At 37.5% G+C, this 24,743-nt stretch overlaps 2 protein-coding genes across 3 annotated transcripts; both read right to left on the bottom strand.

The window, feature by feature from the left end:
• Positions 1-914: 914 nt before the first annotated feature.
• On the bottom strand, positions 915-11,618 carry LOC136854901 (suppressor of cytokine signaling 6-like). The gene is made up of 3 exons (XM_067131435.1): positions 9,390-11,618; positions 3,434-3,609; positions 915-1,742 (listed from the first exon to the last, which is right to left on the bottom strand). The coding sequence occupies exons 1-3, from the start codon at positions 10,660-10,662 to the stop codon at positions 1,623-1,625; spliced, it is 1,569 nt and encodes a 522-aa protein (XP_066987536.1). The 5' UTR covers positions 10,663-11,618; the 3' UTR covers positions 915-1,622.
• Positions 11,619-12,676: 1,058 nt separating this feature from the next.
• On the bottom strand, positions 12,677-23,657 carry LOC136854900 (ubiquinone biosynthesis protein COQ9-B, mitochondrial-like). 2 transcript variants are annotated; one of them, XM_067131434.1, is made up of 7 exons: positions 23,479-23,657; positions 17,316-17,618; positions 16,981-17,131; positions 16,363-16,552; positions 15,636-15,725; positions 14,096-14,215; positions 12,677-12,812 (listed from the first exon to the last, which is right to left on the bottom strand). In XM_067131434.1, exons 1-7 carry the CDS (start codon positions 23,537-23,539, stop codon positions 12,774-12,776), a joined length of 954 nt encoding a protein of 317 aa, XP_066987535.1. In that variant the 5' UTR covers positions 23,540-23,657; the 3' UTR covers positions 12,677-12,773. The 2 variants fall into 2 exon arrangements, with proteins under 2 accessions (XP_066987535.1, XP_066987534.1); XM_067131433.1 differs by lacking the exons at positions 12,677-12,812; positions 14,096-14,215; positions 15,636-15,725; ... (1 more) ...; positions 16,981-17,131; positions 17,316-17,618 and adding an exon at positions 19,516-21,815 and having other exon boundaries at positions 23,479-23,654.
• Between the last annotated feature and the right edge of the window lie 1,086 nt (positions 23,658-24,743).

The following is a 24,743-nucleotide window of genomic DNA, read 5'->3' as shown; positions in this document are numbered from 1 at the left end:
TGATCTGCCCCCATTAAAAGATCAGACAAATAAAAATTACACTTTGCACTTTGTCTCACCCCCTCTAACTGAAATGGTTTACAATGCATCACAAATTTTAAATCTTTTACGACTTTCAAGTGGCAATTTTGGGAAACAACTTCTGAAAGCATAACTATTATTCTGTGGCCTCACAGTTCTCCAACCACATATAAAACAGTGCAAACATTAAATGTTATACAGAACAAACTTCAAAGTTTTTCCTTTGTAAAGTCAGTCTCTAGTAGTGGGGTACCAATTACAGTGTGCCTTGCAAAGTGCATAGTAAGTGGTACTAAGTTCTTTGAAGTATCTCCTCAGGCTCCAGTGGCAATGATTCCTGCCTTCTACTTACCTTCTGCTCTTGTGGTCTCCTAATTTATACTGTCCAAATCCTTCAACTCTTCTCTTACAATATCCACTTCTCGTTCACACATATAGCACTGACATATTCGTCTAAATGCAGTAACTATGACTCTGGTCAAAACCTAGCCTTCTCTGCCAGGGAACTTTGAACCTCGCTATTTGACTCTGGTCTATTTCAGTTACCTTTCCCTCATTACATGAAATATATTCAGCAGACAATACATGATCCATAAATGTTATCTTAGCATACATGTTTGCATCTCCCAACATTTACATTTGAAATCTTCAAGCAAATTACAAAAGTATCCCAAAACCAACAACACTTTTAACATTTGCTACATTACACTATCAAACTTCAGCACCTTTGGGTTTTATAATTCTGTACCATTACAAAAACATTGATATATTTCTTGGTATCAGTATAATGAAAAAAGATATCTCTGATAATAAGGATTCTACATTTCTTCCCTGAAAACAATACAATGTTATATATCAACTGTAAAGTTAGTCTTGGAAAATAAAACCACAGGTCAAAGCTTTTCTTAAAATTTATATACAATATATAACACTTTCATGATTGTATAGACAGATATACATTTCACTGGTATTCTTGCAACCTTTAAACTTGCATAACTGATCTACTATTCATAGGTATCAATTCTGTATTTTTTTTTTTACACATTACAATAACTGACTAATCAAATACATCTGTTGACCTTAAAACAGGCTTCATCTAGAATATTAAGCAACACAAAAACTTTGAAAGAGTTAACAACATATATCCAATAAAGTCTTGAATAAAAATATACAAAAAAAAAAAAAAGACAGACAGGGACTTAAGACCTAAAGCATATCATTATCTGTAGAAATAAGTGCAGCAAATAAATAAAGGAAATACTGAAAGCATTTATTTTTTTTTTTTTGCTGAGCTTGAAATGCGTTTCTTTTGGAGAAGAAAAAAAATACACGTCACATCTCCCCAAACAATGATAAAATGTTCTACACTGATAATGCAACTGGAGTTCGTCGTTTTCCAAGACTGAGGCTAAACGATAAAATAAAAAAAAAAAAAAATGGCAGAGTCAATAACCTCACTGCACCCACATATCAAAAAAAATCACAAAGCATTTGCTTCAAGGCAAAAGAACATGCGCCTCCACTTACGGTTGAAAGTGTAACAAAAGCAAGCTTCATACATATGAACTGATGACAAAAGAACACACTCATCCGTCGCAAGCTTAGAAGTGTCCTTCTTCTAGATACCCTTTGATTCTTGTTGGAAGAGGTAAGGCTTGGATGTGATCTACTCGAGTGTACTGCCTAATCACAAAGCGACACAGGTACTGTAGAGACCGGACCTGCGAGAGAGAGAGATAAGGTAGGAATGACAATCATGGTGGTCACCAATTAACACACGACTAGTCCTGACGACAGGAAATGAAAATGATTAGGTGTTCCGTGGGAAAAGTATATAATTAATCCCCAAGTACCATATAATAAAATAGAAAACTCTGCTTTCTGATATTCAGAGAACAAATAGAGTAGTAACAAAACAAACTCCAATCATTCAACACGTCGTAGATATTTCTTAGCAGTTTTCACAGAACTTTTACAGTACTTTAAGAAAGTTAAGAAAACAGTGATGTTCCTCGAAATTCGCGACATGTTTGGGACCTTGTTATTGATTTTTTACGCTAAATGGAGGTAAGAATTCTCTATCGGAGTTGCTTCTTTATTTTGATGGATTAGCTGTGCACAAAAATAAAGAAAAATCAAATCAAACAAGATGGCACTTGAAAACTATGACACTCTTCTGAGGGGAACATAAAACCAAACCTGAATTTCAATTAGGTAAAAAAAAAAATTGGTGTGCCGTTTTTATTAGGCATGAATCTTTTGATGGCACACATCTCGAGAGTAATTATTCATTCAAGACGTCACCTCCCTCTTATGAACTAACTTTCCTCTCTCAAACTATATGCATGTTTGTAGATGGCAAAAGAATAAAAAAATAAATAAATAAATGAATGTAAATATAAATAAGCAAAAATAAATATAAATAATTAAATAAAAATAAATGAAAAAAAAAAAATTATCAAACAATCCAGTTTTTATGACCAAACAACTCATACTCATGGAAAAATACATGTAGGGTTACTAAATCAGTTTTTTTGCCTACAAGCGTGAATATGTATCCCAGTTCTATGTTAGGACTGGAGTATTCAACTGTATTGTCTGTAAGGACAGATATTATAGACAGACCCGACTGTGATACTTCATTTAGTATTGATCTGAAAACATCAATGGTCCTGCTGAACCTCTGGGCAAGAAAAGATGTACGTAGCCTCCGTATTCCAAACAGCTACCAACCATTCTGAATTAATCCTCACTAGTACTGGATACTTTTTTATTTAAAGTTTTCATGACAATAGTATTCATCATCTCGATTCTTGTCTAGATGCTTATCTATCTGCACTGAGATGGCCAAATGTATGGATATTTCTATTTGTCCTTCTCTGATACTCATCAGAATCTATCTTTAGCTGGTCAAGTATACGATTAACCTTCTAAGTACATGATTCTATACCTTGTTGCTCATGCCTCCCATATTATGTTAGTTTTTTTTTGTAGTTTCTGTTATGTCCTTCAATGCTACAGAGACAATCAATGTGATGAAACATTATTTGAAAAAAAAACAGAACAAGTCAAAAATTTCAACCTGAATCTAAAGCCATAGAATGTTATGACCAGACTGAGGGAAGTGAAGAGTAAGTAATATTTAGTCTGTGAAAAGTAAATAATAAACTATGATAGATAAATAATTAAAATACATATATGATAAAGTAAAATACAGTTAAACAAACAATGAAACGATTCATGCCTGCCAGCTCAACAAAAACAACAAAATAAAAGGCATTCGCTCCACGACTGAACTTCCGAATAACCACATTTACACCGACAGATTATCATGGTCAAACGCACGCATCAAGTTTCTTTATTTCAACATTCCCAAACTATGCCCGACCATAAAGTCAACCCCATCTCTTACCTGAGTGAACCTAGATACCGCTTTTGTGAGCCGCACAGGAAAGGACGGCGACCCGGGAAGTCTTGCACGAGAGTAGCAGAAAACTCCTGACTCCGAGTGACTCATACAATGGTCTATGAGCCCAACTAAACTAGTGTGACCCTCATGTTCCGGATGAGGATAGAAACTGAACCAACCTGAAATCGTGAAATGCAGGACATTATTTTTCCAGCAATAACTTGAATAAACAGACAGAGTAAAGGAGAATTATTGGCAAAACACCCACGCATTCAGTTAAACGTATACAAGTACCGTCCGACTTACAACCTGCTCGACGCACGACCGTGCTTCTGGCATGCCGTATAACAGGTGACCACTGAGTTACTCAGCAACGAGCCAAATCGGGAGAGTTCACTCATCAGTCAAGAAGCATCATTTTGAGGTACCCTGCCCTATCAGCAGCATCAACTGTACCACAGGCTGAATTGCAAACTGATTTACGTTAAAATCGACTTTCGACGTGCATGCAAGAAGCTAACCCTATTGTAACTCAATGCTTACCCCTAAGTAATATACATTATGTAAATAAATTATTGAAATACATCAACAGAAAGTACGTTATGGGAAAATATTTATATAATGATTGTACATTACATTACAGTACCATGTAGGTACTTTATATAGCAAAAGTTTGATATTATGCCATACCCAGTATGTCGACCACTGCCTAAGGTTCGACTTGCATCCATTTTGACTTACTACCGGCTGGTCAGAGCCAAGCTTGGTTGTAAGTAGGATGGTACTTGTACGTACACATTTTAACTCCAAATTATTCCAACTAAAATTAACATATTCTCCACATTCAGAATGTAAAAAAATTGAATTACAGCTGTATTTCACAAGCATTACCATATACCTATATCAAGTCAACATTGCTTTCTAGACTTTCATTATTTACGGAACTCATTCGAGTTTTAAAAGTGGTACATTCTATTCCTGAAATGGTTCTTTTTAACAATGTTTATCTGTAAACTTCCAAGGGAGAACCACGTTAATCTGGAATCTACATTTTTAATACAGTACATTAATCAGTCTCCACAGAAAAGCATTTGCAGATCTAAATCAAATGCCAATGAATCTCGACATAGTACACCCCATCTAAAGAATATAATTTTTATCAGGAACCAAATATACACTTAAGCAGTAACTGGAAGCCATTACCAACCATACATATATATACCTATACCCCTGAATGGAAAAATATAGTCCATGATTGTCTTGAGCACATCACCAGACAATAGCTGGTTGCTACTCATGAAGAGAAACAGCTAGCACTTCCTTAAGCCTTAAGCTGATTGATGTACTGTCAAAAATCATTATTAAAGTGCCATTTCTAACTCGCTGCCAGTAAGGATGACTTAGGAAAACAACAGTATCATAGGAATCAAAGAAAAAATACCTGTTCTCCACAAGGTGTGTTCCGAATGTTTTAACTCTTGTCAGAATTTTCTGGACAACCCACTAAGTTGAGGGGAGGTTGGGTGGGGTCTACTTTAACAGTAAGGAAGTGTCTAAACAATAAATATTGTTATGAAAATTTATATTATTCGGGACAAATCTTACCAACTCTTAAAGAGAGCCGATTCCCAAACTGAAAAGAGGATTGTGGGTAGTGCAGCTAGACAAAATCCACTCAGCCAATCAAGCTAAAGGCTTTTTTGCATGAAACCCGTAACATTCTTGCTGATCTGGAGTACATTACTACCACCATAAGTTGGATTCCATTCAAGGAAGAAGGCTCTCGTATGTGTGCAGTGAAGAGCAGCTTTGCGGAGAAGACCTCTTCATTTCAGTCAGAATGAAATAGAAGCAACATGAAGGGACCCTTCTCAATAAACTTACTTTTTCAACTGCTCTAATCAAAGGAGAAAAACTGGGTTTCTTTGAAGAATTAAGGAAGCAGAATGTTTGAAGAAAACAGACCTAGTCTCTACTGAACCGCTTTCCTCTAATGAGGAGAGAGAAGTGCAACTTTCCAGTAAGTACCAGTAAATAGTAGGAGACTCTTCTGCTTCAATCCACTAGAGAAAGTCAGGGCGACTTTGCGGAACTAATGCCCTGCTCTACTGAAGGGGGAACTGAGAAAAATGACAACTCTTGTGACTCAACTGAGACGGCACAATGCGAGTGAGCACGTGAAGATGAAATGCCACCAGGCACCATAGAAAACAGGGAAAGGCACGGGGAGAGATATGCCAGCAACACCTGACAACACCCCCTCACAAGATACAGTCTCGACAGATCCAATACCAATTCCAGAAGGTACAGCCTTGGACCGTCAAATAGGTAGTTTAGAACCAAGCAAGGATTCCATAACAATGACAGAACTAGAAAGGGAAACGTTATCACAGGCAGAAGGAAAGGACGCGGCCAGCAGCTGAAGAAAACACAAGTAAAGACCAAACAGGTGCACTTCTAAGAGAAAGATAAGTGACAGACAAGGATTTAGAATAAAAAGAATAAAAGAGATTGATTCAACAATCGATTAACGACACAACAGCATCAAAATTAGAACAACTCAATAAAAGAGATTGATTGAACAATCAGCTGAGTTAGCATGACATCAAAATTAGAACAACTCACCACAGATATTCCTATACCATTAGTCCTGGCAGGGCTAGTAACTCGATACCTAAGATGCTGAAGTCGAAATGGTAAGGTTTACATTTACCAACCACGATCCTTCGGCAATCTCGCTAAACGCCACTTACAGAATATTTCAGATGGCGCCACTTAAAATATTCAGGGCTGTAAAACTGAAATGGTGTTGGAGACTTCAGATACAGAGCATGCGTAAGAAGAGCCGATTACAAAGAGACAGAAGAAGACTGGGAACATCACAGGTCTTGTTAAAATCAGAAAAGATGTACTGGTTCCAGAGGTTAATAAGCCAGGTCATACTGTGAGCCCCCTAATTATGATTCCAGTGTACATTAGCTGTAAAAGAGGCCTGAATTTCACCAATATCTTAATGGAGGTTAGGACAGTGTTCCAGTGTCTTGGTAAATCAGGCCTCAGCATCCTACATCAAGCTAGCATGTCAGATTAGCACAGGGTCGAATTTTTGGCCTGAAGTACCTAGCTTTGTGATTGGGTTCTGCAAGCTTATGACCACCATATTTGGACAATCATTTCTGTTGTCCTACATCCAACAACCTGGTCTCCAATCGAGGGGCCCCTTACCTTTGTTGAAGGGAATAGGTAGGGGGAAATGAAAAATTCTACGCTCCAACAATGACAATAATTAACCAAACACATCACAAGATAAGCTGTCAAGAAAATTAAAACTTCTTACTGAAACTAGAAAATTAAAGTGAAAATATTCAAGGAAAAAGATTTGTCTAACACATGAATTATGTAGTGAAGATTAACAATTTTGGTAAAATACATAAACTATAACTATCACATTGCAAATGACTTGTGGAGACTGATTTGTCAGCCTATTTGAGGTCTGTAACCTCAAGAAAAATAATTACTGTACTGTATCATGATCATTAAACTTAAAAAAAAAAAAACATTACTTATAACTACATGGAGCCACTGTGTAACTCTATTATGGACAAAATTGCATAATTTATCTGACGAAACCGAAACAGTTAACCTCTACTAACAATAACATACTGTATATATATAAAATAAAGATTCAATCAAAATGTCACCCAGTTATCAAATATAGTACTGTATGTGAATTTTAACATTTTTAAAACTGGTCCATGGTCTATATACCAGTAACAAAAGTTCTCAAAAGCTTATTCACACAATATGGTATCGAAGAAATTTACAGACTGGAGAATCTCATATAAACACACACTTGATGTTACTACAATTTGCACTAACCAAAATTTCAATGTCAAAACTAATGTGGACCAACTGTACAACAGTAGAGTATCAAGCAAATGTAACATGATACATGATAAAATAAATCACCATTAACTGGAAAGCACTAGACGTCTGAAAACTAATACACAAACTACTGTATCAATGAGTTTCTCAAAATGAAAGCGTTATGACGTTTTTAGTTAACTGATGGACAAAAACATATATATATATATATATGCTCTTTTAGGTGACTGCCTTTTCAACTTTATTTTTCTCAGTAAAATAAAATATCCTAACTTCAAATATCCTACCATAAAATAATCTACAACAATTCATCCAATGTGATAAGGGGTGACTCAACAAGTGGCTGAAAGATATGCCAATTCACAAGAGCACTGCTCGTCATTACTGTACTTTAGCACAGCAATCCTTCCGTTGAGGATCAAACATAAAATCTAATAGTAAACACTCCTCTGTTGGGGTTTAGTAATAAACTGACAAAAAAATACAATGAATCTTGAAGCAACATAGCCCTTGCTGAGAACCCATTTATTACAGAAGCTCGTTTTACTGACTCTTTAAAAATAAACTTTCTTATTCCAATCTAGCTTTTTTCAAGCACTGGGTACAGTTGTTCTGCTGATTCTTAATATGAAAATCAATTGATAAAAATGGCCTCAAGTCATCCTGTGCAGCGCTTGCAATCATGACTATTACACCTGCACACAAATACTATACAATTAGTTAAATACTTGACAATCATTTAATTATAAACCCATTACTTTACGTTTCATGAATAAGTTCATCACTGGTGACATTCTGGACAGTTAAGCACGAGCCATAAATGATTCTGTAGTGTCCACTAATACTCGAAATTTATCAGTAATTAACAAAACCAGCAACTTCAGAAAAAGTAATTTTGAAATCATATTTGGACTAATATCAATGATAGCCATTTTATGGACATCTGAATCTAAATTTATCAACAATACTTCAAGCTTATGGTGTCAACTGCACAGTTACTATCACCTAGGGTCATTCTATCCTATTTGAAATAAAATGAACCTACTTTTCTTATCAATAGTCTAGCATCGCCATCCTTATCATCAAAAGTAATAATGTTAAAAAATCCAGCACATTTAGTAATCTGGAATTTAACAACCCTACATTGGCAGGTTATGTAGAGAACAGTCAGGTCAATATATGATTTGATATCACGTACGTTACAATTTGAGTACGTGTAAGTTATGGCTGGGTAACAAATTCACCGAGAAACCAGAATGCAGACTAAAAAACAATGGTTGGCTTTGTCAAATTCATTAGCCGCCTCATTTACTTAAATAATAAATATACCAGAAAATATAAATTCTTATAGCAAATTTTATCATTTGGATACTTACCTATTGTTAAAGATAGCACATATCTCCTCGCCTACTGGCACGGAGATAAAGGCTATCTTCGACAGTAGATAAGATTCCTCACAAATAATAGTCACTTTCAAGTAGCACTATAACAATATTCCGATCGCAGATGTGGTGGGCGTGGGTTAAATGTCCCAAATCAGGGTTGATGTAAAATAGTGTAGTTTTACTTAGAAACTGTATGTATTTTAACAAATTTTACTTTATAATGGATGTATTTTACCAACATGAAAAAAATGGGGTTAGCTATACTGGATTTTATACAGGGCTAATGGAAATGCTTGTTATTATAAAAAAACATGGTATGCTTATTGCTATGCATTCTCTGTAAGAAAATAAATTAAAATGTTACAGCCTATACCCTAATAAGCTGAATAACTACAGTGGCATAAGAAAGATTAAGATTTTGGATATAATTCTGAAAAATACCGATAATGTACCTCAATATTTGACCTGATATATAGGATATATATGGTTATGACAACCGGCGTTACAATGACAAGCCTGGAAAAGGAAAAACTGATATACAGGAAACATATATACTGTATATGATGACAACTGGCCCACATGACAAATCCTGAAAAAGAACTTTATTAACCGCAGTTCGTCTCGACCATTTAGGCTCCCTTACAACTAAGCGGCGTTACAAGGTGCGACATGATCTCAGATCGGCATACCATTGCTATGCTCAATCCTTGTGTGTAAGGTCTTGTTGAAAGATCGGAAGCTCAAGCTCAAAAGGTATTTGTCGTCGGATGAGTCTCGTACTAGGAAGGCCCCGTCTGGTTGGTCCATCAGTTTCTCCTCGGCCTCGGCTCGCGTGATTGGTCCCCAATACCATCCGTACTTGGCCAGACGGAACAGTTCCTCCGCGAGACTCCTCTTGCTGGCGTCTAAGTTCGAACTCTGTAACTCCCACAAGTCACCGCAGCCCGATCTGTTCGACTGGGGAGACGACGTCTCCGAAATGGCGTTCGGCCGCGCACTCCTACTCGTCACGCACTCCGGCCGCTCGCCGCCGCCACTGACGTTTTCCACTAACACCTGGGGAACGTTTATCTTGGGAGGGGGAGGGTGGTCGTGCCCGCCGCCGCCGCCGCCAAACTTGGTCTTGAGGCTGCCGGACAGAGCCGTCGTCGAGGACGAGTCTGATATGTAACTGGACTTGTGAACGGACTGGGACTGGGGCGGCGCCACCACCGCCGAGCCCTCGTTGATCCTGTTCGAGGACTTCACCAGCAGCTCCCCTCCTCCGCCGTGGCCCAGCTTCAGCAGCGCCTCCGACTCGGAGTCGGTCAGGACGTGGGACGAGGAGTTCTGGCGGGCGACCGTGGTCTGCATGGGCCGTATGGCACGGCGCTTGCTGTGCTTGCCCTTGTGTGGCGGCTGCTGCTGCTGCTGGCCCCCTACCCCTCCTCCCCCTCCACCACCACCACCGCCGCCGCCGCCGCCCCCACTGGCATTCAGGCCATCGCTGGAGGACTCCTCGCTCACCGACTGCGAGAAGGACTCCCCGAAGCTGTTGGAGAGGCCCTCGAAGCTCTTGCTCTTCTTCGGGGTGGAGGCGGCGGTGTTGTGGGTGTTGGTGGTGTTGTGGGTGGTGGTGGTGGAGGAGGAGGAGGAGGAGGAGGTGGCGTTCTGCAAGGTGTCCAACTTGCCCGCGATCTTCTTCTTCAGCGTCTGCAGGAGGCCGCTCTTGGACTTCTTCTTGTTGCTGATGATGGAGGGATCGTAAGAGGAGGGGGGCGAGGGCGAGGATGTGGAAGAAGAAGACGTCGGGGCGGTGGGAGGGGCGGAACCCCCGCCGCCGCCGCCGCCGCCCCCCACCACCAACAACACTTCACCATTGGCACTGCTCGCCCTCCTCCTCCCGAAGGAGGAGGAGGAGGAGGAGGAGGCGGAGGCGCTGCTGCGGCTCAGGAGCTGCGACAAGCTCACTTTCTTCATCATCTTTCCTCGAGACTAGTCGAGAGTCTCCATGTTGGGCAGGACACAGCCATTTGACGGGGGATAGAGGCACGTAAACAAATCCGAGACTCTCAAGTGGCCATCTTACACTCTACTCCAAAACATTAGCAGGGCTGCCAACCCTTCGGAGGGGATTCCACCTTCAGGGAGCAGGTTTTAATGGTTCTTATCTCACTGCCGTCCGTGGATTTATGTTTTTGAGTCTTGTTTCTTATTAAATCTCGTGAATGAAAACAACTCTTAATGTACAGTGCATTAAAATAAAAGATAAGAGTCTTAAGAAGCTAATTTTTAATGGTTTTTATCTCACTGCAGTCCGTAGATTCGAGCCCTTAAATCTTGTCTCTTATCAAATATGAATGATAACAATTCTCTTTCTGTATTGGCATTAAAATAATTCTATACATGAATTACTTGCCTTCTTTTGATTTCCATCTTACTCAATTATGTTTATATTTCTTGATAAATTCTACTTTGTGGGACAACAATCTTAAATCTTCTATTGCTCATTCGCAATCATCTGACATCTTATCTTATCTCGAGTATGGAGAAACTATCAACTAATTCCTATTGCACGAGATTGCACCATCATATTGCTATTTGCTCTCTACTCCTTCGAGGGCGGGCTCTGAATATCAAAGAGTTCCTTATGACAGCAATCTTGACCCAAAATTTCCTGGTAAGACTTCAAGATGTGTACATGAACTCACACTGGCACAGTTTGTAACAGAAATATTATGATCCTCGTATAGAAAACAATGTAGTGTTTTCAAATTTAATGGGTCTACACACATCAAACAAAATATAATGTTTGAGAAATTAGCCTTTCATTCAGCTGTATATAAGAGTTACTCATATAACTCAGGTGTAGGGTAGATGAAACTAGATGGTCTCTCCTGCAGAGTATTGGTAACCTCCCTAAAATGGTTTATCTTTCCTCCACTGATTTTGCATTTCTTCATTGCTCCTGCTGCCTTCTCTCTCTCTCTCTCTCTCTCTCTCTCTACGCACACACACACTCTACTCTTTCTCTAAACAGCCCACTCTCTCTCTCTTGTTTCTTGCACTCAAAGTCAACCATCACAAAACATAGATGTCTGACAGTAACCATATTTGAATAAGTGCCACATTATACAGTAATATAGAATTCACAACCTCTTGGTTAATTGAAAATTGCATTTGAGCGTCTACAAAATGTCATCGTGGTTTTATACAGTACCTGACTCTGGTCAATATTTTAAAGTACACATCCTTCCTGAGTACTGGGATGGGGACAGTATAACTATTCTCTGTCCAGCAATATTGAAAGGGATGATGATTTTAATTTTGGCAAAATTTGCAAGGCTTATTAAAAACTCATCTATTCATAATGCAATTCACTATCACTGTAGGTTAGTTTTAAACCTCTGATTATACATTAAATTATTGCTCAAATAACAAAAAAAAAAAATTTCCCATGGGAATTATGATTAGAACATATGTTAGACAAGGCGTATAAGGCACAGTAAACATGGTAGTTATTTTCCATCATAATCATCATAAACATTTCAAGTCAAGCTTCTTTTCTTTTACAGCATTAAACAAGAAACAGTTTCTCTCCACTCTCTTCTCTCCCTCACTCTTTCCCATTAGGTCTAGGTCTTCACCCGTCCCCTTTCGTCACGATTTCTTGGGCCTTCATACAAGACTTCTCTCAGCTACTTCCACATCTACTATTCCACTGACTAACTGCTCCTCACGCCATGTCCAAACCATCTCAGTCTTTCAGACACTACATCCTCGTTGTCATTTTTGCAAGACATTTAATTCCTTCTACATTTTCTTGAATTGGAAGAGCACTAAGCAGCCTCATCAGAACACAAGGATTAATGGAGATGAAGAGTAACATAAGGATACCTTGACCTGTTAACAGCAACCATTGATCAAAATAAATCAAGAGATAATGAAAGAAGCGATGGGTGGAGAGGCAGATTTAGGATACAGCGAAACTTTCAGCAACTAATGTTTATATATTTAACACAAACTACATACAAGATGTACATAAAAAAAATGTTGCAGAGTAAAATCTACGTAAATCTTCCTTGGTTCTGTGATCAGCGAGTTCTGGCATTCATTCCCAAGATGTTTAGGGCCTGGAAAGATATAAATTTATGATATAAAATTCTGGAAAACTTATCGATACAGTTTTACATGTGAAACACTCCAGAGAGAAAATTTCAACACATAATTATAGACAAGATTAATATGAATAATTTACAATGTCTTTAAATTAAATTCTTAGAGAGTTTAAATAGCAATCCTTCATGTCTCATATTAACTCAGTGGTCTAAACTAACGTTAAAAAAAAAATGTGCTGCATAACAAGCACATAAAAAAAAATACAATGATACAATATGTTATGTTCTTCACTACAAACAACTAGGCTATGTAAAGCTAGATTATGCGAAAGATTTACACATTTCTGTAAACAGTTTTTTGCTTAATCGAAAAATCCCCTTAACAAAAAATGTTCATCCATCACTGATTCACATGTGCACAGGAAAACTAGTAATACATAATTTTAATAGATGGTGACATCTTTGAATTGCATAGATGAACAGCTTGCTCCATATTCTCGTTTCTTATTTTTAAAACAGGGGACTAAGGGATACCAGTACATTATCTACACATCCTAACGTTAAATACAAAAACACAAGATTAACAATACGCAAAGACATAAAGTTAATGATGAGGTGTATGAATGGTGAATCTAGCATAAAACTCCATACAACTAGGTATGATTTTTAAGAAGAAGAGAATATGGGAATCCTCACTCCTTGGAGATATGCACTCACTGAAGAGAATGACTTATTATTTCATATTTCATCTGCTGACTCAACTCTCAGTAAAGAAAAAAGAACTTAGACAACAAGCCCTGTTCAGTATAGATAAAGTGAAATAATATGTGTGCTTTGTGTGAGTCCACTGTTTACTTATATTTTTCCCAACTATAAAATAATGGGTTTCCCATAATTTCAATTTCCTTTTATAATCATCAATACTAAGGACGAAAAAAGTATTCAGCAAAAAATAAGATTTAGGAAGAGTACAAAACTGACAAATCTCAGTCCAACCAATCAGTGTTCATGGGTCACTGGTAACAGAATGAATAATGCATACTTTGACTTATAGATTCCAAACACATAACAGATCCGTCATCATATAAATATAATTTAGTTTGTAATGATAAATGGATGTCATTAAAAATAATGAACAATCAGTTATAATATATGGATATTTGATAGATGCACAGAACTTGGTATACAACTTCTTCACATAGGAAGACAGAATTTACCTTACCAGTAACTTGCAACACAAAAGAAATTTAAAGAATACCATGGCATTTTCTTGTCTTAAAACTTCGCTTACTACTCACTGTGGCAAGACCTGCTTTTGAAAAGTTCACAAAATTTCCTGTGAAGGCTTCAGCTGACCGAGCACACTTCCCAACAGCGTGGACATCAGACAGTCGACGATTCATAAAGGCCCAGGTATCCTACACAGAAATGATTAAAAACTGATTTAAGTTATTTTTACAAGGATAAATTTCACACAAGTACACATTTTTGTGAATACTCATCATTATAGATGAGCGATTAACAAAATTTTTATATTTCACATTGTGGTAAAAGTACAAACCATTGTTTTACCTATGTATTTAATAGATGAATCAACTAAATAACAGAAGAATTTTAAAAGACAAATGAAAAAGGAAACAAAATCAAGATTATGAACAGAATGTATTTAGACAGGAGAAAAATATAACAATGCAGTTATTCCTAGCTGGAGTTTGGAATCACACCAGTATTAATTAATTAAATATTTAATTTCAAAGTCAACTGTGTAGTTCATTTGCTTTTGTCTCTTAAGGTCTTTGACTAACAATAATAAACAAGAGAATTCTTTGAATGTGCTCCAGCTACAGAGATTGACTACAGATTTGTAGGATACTGTCCATAAGGTACACTTCCCACAGATCAACTTGCTCTTCTGAGAAATGTGTGAGTGCGCAGATTTATTTTTAAATGTCACTTATTTTTCATCCATTTGACTTTTATAAAATGACATCACACATACAGAAGAAAATAGGGGTGAGCTGGAGCATCATACGACGGAAGTGTAGAACATCTTATTTTGAGAACTCTAAACATGGCAAAATATGGAGTAACTGGCCTGGTAACAATATTATCAAGGAGTTCAGCCACACTATTCAATATAGTGGGTGACCTCAAACACCACAGATAGAATGGGATTACAGTGCCAACATATCACAAGTCAATCATCACCAAAGCTCCCATAAACATATGTCTGACGAGATAATTAAACAAGAAAACAAGCCAAAGGAGAATGAGTTCAAATATCCACTCGAGTGCAGATAATATTCAAGGTGTCAGCTGCAACAATCACAGCAGTGTTGCTTCCAATGAGACTTGTAGAAAACTTTAGTATCTAAGATGTTTTAATGAGATCTACGGCTAATTTTGAAGCTTTTCAAAACTTCTGTTTACTTCTTCAGAGCTTTTAAAGCCAAAGATTTGTTGCAATCTCTAATTATACACCTCAAACACTCATCTTTCTTAAGAGACTTATACCTCGCTGAACATGATTGTTCATCATGGGTTGGACTATAAATTGAAGACTCTGGTATATGTAACGACAGAATCCTTATCTACAGCCTTGCTCAACAGTTACAGACAAAAGAGCAGTTTAAACTTTAAAACCAGCTCAGCCTCTCATATAAGCAAAAATAAAGAAAAAAAAATTACAGACCAAGGTCTTTTATTTTGTATGAGAACATCTATTATGGCTCAACTAGATGTTACAGAGATCTGGGAGTTAGTAGACAACAAGGCCAATTTTCATGTGATTACATACTCACTAAAAAAAGAGGGAAAAATATCTGCAATAAAACATACCTGGAAATCTGCTGATTTATCCTGCAACATGTAGATCTCTGTCGTTTTGTAAATAGCAGCTAATATGCCTCTTTTAGTGTACCAGTTGAACTGCAATGAAAAAATGAAATAGAGTCGATGTTTCACACTGAACAGAAGTTTGGGGCAGGGCTACCATACAGTTCTTGATGACAGACTCTGCAATCTTGTTCTTTGGATATCAGTTTGAAAGTCCTCTATTATGGTGAGGATTCAGTTTTCAAAGAAGAGTTATAAAATCCCATCTCCTGAGGCTGTGGTAAGTGGAGGGTTCACTGAGGTTGACGAGAGCAATTGGAATTCAGCAGCTGTCTGTGGAAATCTCTCAGAAGAGAACAAAAGCTCCTCTGGTAAATGTTCCAATGATTAACTCCCTTCGCAACAAAGTAGTAGGCTCTAGGGAAGAATTGGTTAGTACTTTGCATGATTACTGTGTAAGTACACAGTTTATTTACACAGCAACCCTTAGGCAAAGAGGGGACATGTTTACTTTATTGCCTGTACTACAAAGATTAAGGTGATGTTTTACTTGATTGCCTGTACTACAAAGATTAAGGTAACTTGTGAATGATAAAATATATATTCATTATAAAAATCAATACACTAGCATCTGCAGGCAATTAATATGTAAAAAATTTTGCTCAGAAGTCAACCATAAACTATTATTCTAAAATGTTTCAACCACACCAAAATCCAACATCATACATACATCTGTCGAACGGTCACCGGCATGATACCAGATGTGGTCGACTAGGGCAGTGATATTTTCCAGAGCTTTCTGGGCGTTGAGAGGCGATGCATGCAGAGCTAATGCCTTATGCCAAATATCAAGGTACTCGACATTCATTCGAAGTCTTTCTTCTACAGCGCAAGCTATGAATGCTGTGGTTCCTTTCTTTCTGTAATCAAAGAGAAGACAAAATTATTCTGATACATTTTATGCATTCTAAATTTTTCTGGGAGGGTATGAAGCCTTACTGAGACCGCAGAACAATAAATGGTGGTTGTACTAAGCATTAATATAAATACAGTACATACATTGGTAATTTATTTGGTTAATCACAAAAACAACTGCTTACGCATCTAGTGACAAATGCAACTGCTTAGTGAAGAAAGTGGGAGATAAAGACTAACAAAGACTGAATTCCTCTTTCTCACTCTGGTATCCAGTGCTGTTATGAAAACAGTAGGTAACACATTTATTTTAAAGTATGTTCTTTGTGACTTTAGTACATGAAACTGTGATTAAAATATCTGTGCTTGATTTTCTGTGGTAAACAATTTCATCGTACAACATCAGCGATTCTACTACTAAGATTATACTCACATTTCAGGTTGTTCTTTCGCAAGCTCAACTTCTTTTTCTAGAAATTCCTGTAATCTTCCATTACAAGTGGCATAAAAATGATTGACTAGTTCAACGCCACCCTTTGGAAACAATCCGTGTGCCATGCCAGAGTAACCAAGACTCTCAGCCCCTGAAAACAAAAGAGTTCGTTTTAGAATAGGTCTTGAATTCATGATCCTTAAACAGTCGTCTTCAATTCTGTGATTCTTTCAGCAGATTCTCTTGATACTACATGTACTTACAACACTGCTTCATCTACACTGACAAAAAACAAAAGACTGTGCTGTACTAAACAAAAACAGCTGCACCATTACCCTGAGAAAGCGCATCTTGCGACCATCCGAACGAGTGAACGAATGGAAGCGAAGCGTCTAAAATCTCCCTTCTGAGCTGATCTTCTGCATCCGCAGCATCAGAAAATGGGTCCTCCTGTTCTTGCGCCGATTCAAAACCGCTGCCTAAATCTTGCTGCGACGATTCTTCTGGACCCGCAGTCCTTTCGGAGCGCGTCGCCCCTTCGTGATCGGCCCTCTTTTCCGAACGTGTTGTCCCTTCATGCTGTGACCCAGATTCTGAGCTAAATACTGCTGAGCTAGTTTCTATTCTCCTCACTTGACCTGAAAATGATTTTAATGCACTTGATAATTCACAACCATTAGGCGTATGTAAAATCTGACTACGTACAACAAATAAGCGAGGCTTCACAAAGGTGTGAAGTGGATTAGGTAATATATGACATTACCATAAGGATTGCAAAGGGTTTATAAGACTGGGAACAAAAAAAGAGATGAGAGGAGAAGACTGCCAGAGTGTAGAATAAAACTAAGGGAGAAGGTTCAGAAAGAAATGTTCAGACAACTGTTATAAAAAAATTGTCTATCTAGATTTGCCCCAGAGAAACTGTAATGGTCATAAGGTTTATGTGTGTTTGATGTATATCTCCAGCAATACAATTTCCAAGGAACCCTATCACTACTTATAGTACTGAATACAGTCAGTTTTGTTTATTCTATTATTAGTATTATTCTCTTGAGCGTACTTGAAAATACTGAAATGCCATAATGAGTTGAATATAACTCAGCTGTCAAAATGTTCTTCATTCATAACAGAAAGGAATCCTGCTGACCATCTACACATCAGAAATGTGGAAACTACCCAGACTTGTTGATTCTGCTTGCCATAAGTCTACACATTACACTATCGGGGTATTCTAAGGAGGGAAATCTGTTTAACTAGGCTGTGTCTAGTAACAGGATTGGAATATACACTACAGGCCAGAGGCCAAGTGCTGGGACCTCTACGGTCATTCAACACTGAAAAGAAAATTGAGGGTAAAGAAGGTTTTACAGGTGTAATAGGAAGAAAACCTCGCAGTTGCACTACGAAACAATTGTTAGGAGAGGGGCAGAAAGTAGGATGGAAGAAAGTTAATGTGAACGGAGGTACAGTAAAAGGAATGAAAAGGGTTGCAACTAGGGGCCAAAGGGGCGATGCAAACCCCTTAGGGGGTGTATTTACTAACGAAATGTTGGAAACTGTGTCCATGCCTTGAACTGGATGAGTTTTATTGACTTTTGAAGTGAGTGGACAATGAAGGTTGGTACCTAGGCAAAGTTAGGCTGGGGTCTTAGGGATGGGCCAATAGTTGATAAAATGAATGCATTACATAATCCTTTCTGCTTTTCATGTTTATTTATTACCTCCATTTACTAAATAAGTTTAATTATGTACAGTATAGTATTTATTGATCTCCTGTAAGGGGTGACGTTGATTATAATCAGCCTATACAACTGGCTATGGGTACACTGCATGACAGATTGACTTACCATCTTATGCTTGAACAATATTTGCCTCAAAAGCTTAATTCATTCAAACAATTCTCTTTATGACCAGAAATTCATAATAACAAACTCCAATAAGGTCCTTATTTTTCAATAATGCCTATTCAGTAGGCAGCACTGTTCAGCTGCTGTGATTATTCAAGGGAATTCAAAACAACTGCATTGTGACTTTTAAAGTTAATAAGCTCAACTGTGCAGCTGTACTGAAGCATTTTTAGCTTACTGATTGTCAAGGAAATATCTGTCGAGTACAGTGGGAACAATGAGGTTTTTGAAAGATCCATGCAAGGCATAATCTTGAGGGATCATCTTATTTTGTTTAAGTAACACTAAAAATTATAGTCTGACATCAAAAGTTAACCATTTATTGAAATGATTCTATGTAATCATCATTCTTTCTCCAGTCAAATATAATACACTGTAAAACTAATCACCCATAGATTTTTTTCATAATTTTTGTATCAAACTTACTTCCCAAAATGTTATTCTTTCAAAGACAAAAACATGAAATAAAAAACAAATTAGGTAAAAGTAGTTTTTAAGTTTTATCAAGCTTTTCAGCTCTCTAATTCAAGTCATATTTATTGAGTGTAATTCTTTTTGAGAGCGTTTGACGAATTCCACAGAGACGAACGTAATGAACATTTCATAAACAGGGGGAAACCAAATTCAATTAAGCATTTATTAAATTTATTACAAAAAGTAAATTTATAAGGAGTCACAAAGGCTGAAAAAATGGATATATGATTAAATTTGGAGATCATTAAACATTGTTTTGAAAGTGAACTTATTTCTGGTAAAATAGAATTACCTTCCTGAAAATGATTAAGATGCATTTAACAATATTATAATAAAGGTCTAAATACTGATCTCCGGAAAAAGTTTACACTTATGATTTTTATTAATTACAGAACAACACACAAGAAATAAAAATGGACAGTTACTTGTGTTCAGAGAGGATTAATATGCAAGACACTTCTGCACCATATCCTCCCCCTCAAGAACCTTTACAAATGTCATGGACCACTTGATCAACTCTCGCTAAAACGCACTGCATCATATCAAACGAACACAGGGCGGTTTTCAGAACTTTCTCCTCTTGGTCTGGGGGAATGTTCGGCAGCATCACACCTCCGACTGACACAGACATTTCTGTCCTGCCTCTCTTCTTTCTGGGGATGGCTAACTCCCGTAACTTCAGCTCGTAGTGAGCGCGAGAGAGCTCCAGACCTCTCCGAAGCTTTGCCAAGAAGTCCTCTTGCAAAATAGGCACCAGCCTCTTCGTGCAAGTCCTGTTCTCTCTGTCTCGTACGAAAAGGAATATCAAGAAGTTCAGAGCTGCCATTATACTGTCACTCCACTCCAGTAAATCTGTCGTCTCGCCGTCTGGCAGGGAACATGCAAGCAACACAAGTTTCTCCAAATTGTGGCCACAAAAGTTTGCGTCCATCATTTCTTCATTAAGACATTGTGAGACATTTTCTTTCAGTTCATGGATAACTACACCCAGTACACCAGCATGTTTCACTGACACAAGGAGACACTTTAACAGGTTTCTTCTGCCCGAACGGTCAAATTTCCTGAGATAGGGCCGGAATATGTCTAGGGCCATTTTTCTCAATTCTAAATTGTCACAGTAAGTCATAACTCTTATCAAAAGCTGAGGAAATGAAGAGTGTGCCTTAGCTTCTAAACACTCATTGGGTAATGAACTCTCTAAAATCTTATTCAACAATGCTTTGGATAACATAAGGCCCTTGTGAATAGCAGCGTCATCTTTTTTTTCTAGTAAGTGACCAAGCAGAGGAAGACAATTCAAAAACACATACTGATGAGAATATACAAATGGAACAAAGTCGCTTGCCATATCTTGGCTAAGTATGCAATAAAAATAACAGGCTAACGACAGCTGAGAAACGCACTCTTTCTCACTTCCCTCCGACTTTTCGGTCAATTCTTTATCTTCGTCTTCCACATCATCACCTTTAACATTACCTTCTTCACTGTCTTCTACACGGTCGTCACTTTTCTCATCAGAAGCTAAAATTGTCTTGGACCTATTCCAAGAAATGTGATCAAAAAGGCCGAACGAATTTCCAAAGAGATGAGCAATCATACAGGCAAGTTTTTGGCATGTACGATACAAAGAACTCTCCACTTCGCCTTCCGCGCAATACACATCGAGATAAGTGAAGGGCCTGTCAAAGAGCTGCAAGAGGAAAAAACCCAGAAAATGCCTAGAATTCTTCACTTTGCCTCCCCAGACTAACTCCCCGCTTACAACTTTCTCATAAAACACGACATAAAACTCTGTTAACCACTGCAGCGTTCTGGTTAGTTCCTGAACTTCCGGCTGAAGATCTAGTAATTTTCTCTCTTCCCCTTCCAAGTTGAAATTCTTTGGCAAATCAAGCGTTACTACGTGCGAGTACAGTGTGTTGAACACCCACGAAAACATGGCAGCTCGAGTCTTCTCGGTCACTTCACGCAAGAGCAGAGTCTGCATTGGCTTCAAGAGGACCCTGAAGTACGATTCACAGCGATTCAGCTCGAGCTCTTCCAAGAACACGATCAAGGCTTCTTTTCCGTTGGAGACAGAAGCAATGTACATCAGAATGTCTTCCACGCATCTCTCTCCTTCCACTACAGGATCTTCCTGCAGGTATTTTAACACAGCTGGCACCAATTCCAAGCTATTGTGAACAAGATACTGATGGTATTTCTCGTCCTTTATCTCGTCCAGGGCCTCCGAATACCTCCCACTTTCTATCTTATGCCATAAAATCGAAGCAAGGTCCTCCTGGGAATTGCTCTGTACGACTTTTATTCCACTGATGCCATTCATTGTGAATTCTTTCACAGAGTTATTTTCAAACTTTCCAACTATGATTTGTTAGTCAAAGCTGGCAACTACGTATTCTAATTTTAGTATGACGCAAATCTTCAGCTTGGTTATGTCAGCTATCCTTCAACCTGGAATCAAGTGATAAAAGACGACTTTCAGTTTGCATGTGACGCCCTTTTATTTTTGCGTAGCAACATATCTTGGTACAAATTACGCTACGAAATAAAGCAGTGCAAAGTTCATGTTCCACAAATACATACCTTTTATTTAATTTTTGCTTACTGGCCAAACAGGCATTGCCAACCTTGTGTCAAGAAGCTAACCAATTCTTGAATCAAAATTACACTGTTGTTGATGGTTCAAAAATGAATAGAGTGGTTCCACCAGAGGGCCATACATTCTCAAACTTACTCTTTAATCATTTTTTTTTTATGTTTTGCATAATATGAGACAGATTTGAGCAGTACATGAAATGGGGGGGAGATGGGCAGGTTGTGGAGGAGGAAAGGAATTCCATTTAAAGCAATTTATCATATCATGAAGTAAATATTGTTCGAAAAGATGTTCATTTGAAAAACCAATATTGTGCTGACTTATTTGTATATGATATTGATTCCAGAGGAAATTACACAGCTTTTCAAGTTTTTAATTTGAAATTTACCCTTAATAACTAAAATCTGAATCAACAAGTTATGAGAGGATAGCCATTCCATGACGTTAACCATAGCATTTTTCAAAGAATTTAGTACCAAGAGTATTTCTGATAACAACCTAACATAAATACATGCAAATAGCAATGATTACATAACACTTTCATGGAAAACAAAAGGCGCATAAAACTCATCACTACGAAAAGGCACTTGGGATTCTTAGGACAAGCAATATAGTAAATGTATGCAGGGACAATACAGCCCGCCCCATCACAAGGCTGGCTTAACCCAAAACCACATGGAGCAGGGATAACGGAAGTCTATGAGCAATAAGGCCAACATACGGACCAGTGCCCCACCAATTAGGTTAGATTAGGCCGTATATCCTCTAAATTCAACTTTTAAAATCTTTAGGTAAAGTTAAAGTGGTCACACAGTACAGATGAAGCACTCCAAGTTAGGTTAGGTTAGGTTGCAACCCTATAGCCTATATAACTGTTGGGAGGTTGGCCAGGGCTGCCCCTACCCTACTGGGTCAGATAGGGTGTAATTAACACGAGATGACAATTGATGAAATGATCGTACTGAGATGATAATAAACGAGAGCTGATTGAGGTAATAATTAACGAGAGATGATGATGATTAATGAGTTGATAGTTATTCAGGTAATAAATAACGAGAGATGATGATTAATGAGATGATAGTTATTGAGATAATAACTGACGAGAGATAATAATTAACGAGAGTTGACAGTTATTGAGATAATAATTGACGAGAAATGATAATTAAAAGATGACAATTAATGAGATTATAATTAATACAAGATGATTAATGCGTCACAATTATTAACAAGGAAAGGTAACTAATATATAATTAACGAGAGATAATCGTAATGAGATAAATCAATAGTTCAACCATTACCTAACCTACGTTAGTAAGGGACGGTTAAACTTGCCTATTTTACTTACTGCTATATTAATTAACATCAAAACTTAATAAAAACCCACAAAAATGCAATTAACGTAAAAAAATTACCCAAAATAACGTAAAATAGATACAAAAAATAAAATAACACTCATGATTAGCGCAGTCTTGCCCAAGCGTTAGGTAACGGGGTAAATGGGTATACGGGCAAACTTACCCGATATTCTCGGGGCAAATAGGTATTTAGCCACCTGTCTGACGCTGAACATCTGGTTCATCGCTCAAAGATGGTCGTCACTTGCGATTTAAGCTTTATTACGAAGGGGAGGAAGGGTAATTAACGATAAACTGCAAGGGAAATGGCTTCGAGGAGTTGTAGTAGTAGTAATGGAGAGGATCCGCTAATGTAACGGCTCCTCCATTTATCCTCGTTCTATTCTTCCTTTGTTTGTGTTTGTGTGTGAGTTTATTAATGTCTCTGTAATATAATATAAATTTTTTATAAATTTCATCCTATTTTCAGTTTCTTCTTTCGATAGATCTGCAAATAGAAGGTTGTTCTTGATGTGGTTTGGTTGGAAGTCGAGGGTGTGTTGAAGCCTTTGTAACGGCCCTTCTTAAGCTTTTAGTCACCGTTTTTTTATTATCTTCCACGTTAAATGGTAATCTATCTATCTGTATCTAACTAAATAACTATCTATCTATCTATCTATCTATCTATCTATCTATCTATCTATCTATCTATCTATCTATCTATCTATATATCTATCTATCTATCTATTTATTCCTCACTGAAAATCAGAATTCCTAATCCTTCTCCCTACTTTTCTTCTTTATCTGCCGAAGTATTGCTATTTTACATCTTTCCTCACAGGATATTCTGGACATACAAATACCAAAATTATGTATCCATGTATTCTGGACTTAAAAATACAAAAAAATTATGAAATGCCTTCCCACTTATAACACACAATTTGTATTATCACTTCTATACCTGATTTTAACGTTCATTCGTAATATGCGTTGGGTCTGGCTCTTAAAAAAAAAGCTATAGACGCAAAGCTATCATGATATATATCTCAAATTTCTTGAGCATACAAAAACATATAAGAGCAGAAATCGTAAGTCTCAATCAATTTACTGGATAATTAGGTGTTGACTAAAAGCCTCTGAATCCAGAAGATACATAAAAGAAGAAGCATTTTCTTCCGCATATTTTTACGAAAAAAACACTGAATATAACAACTTCTGATACCAAATGAATGAAAATAAATGAAAGAATTAACTCTAGAAACGGCTCCTTTTCTCTAATAAGCACGGCATACATTCCGCAAGGCTTATCAGGAACGAAGGCATGACAGCGATCACCCAGAAGCTGTTTTCTGTCACATCCATCTCCAACGGAACGTGCACGTTCTACGGCGCTTGTGCAATAAATTGTTGAGCTTTCCAAAACCGTTGTATGGGATTTCCAGCCTCGTT

This window comes from Macrobrachium rosenbergii, chromosome 30 (assembly GCF_040412425.1).
Source record: "Macrobrachium rosenbergii isolate ZJJX-2024 chromosome 30, ASM4041242v1, whole genome shotgun sequence".
Lineage (NCBI taxonomy): Eukaryota > Metazoa > Arthropoda > Malacostraca > Decapoda > Palaemonidae > Macrobrachium > Macrobrachium rosenbergii.
Note: the sequence above shows the minus strand (reverse complement) of the source record. Positions and strands in the feature narration are given on the sequence as shown.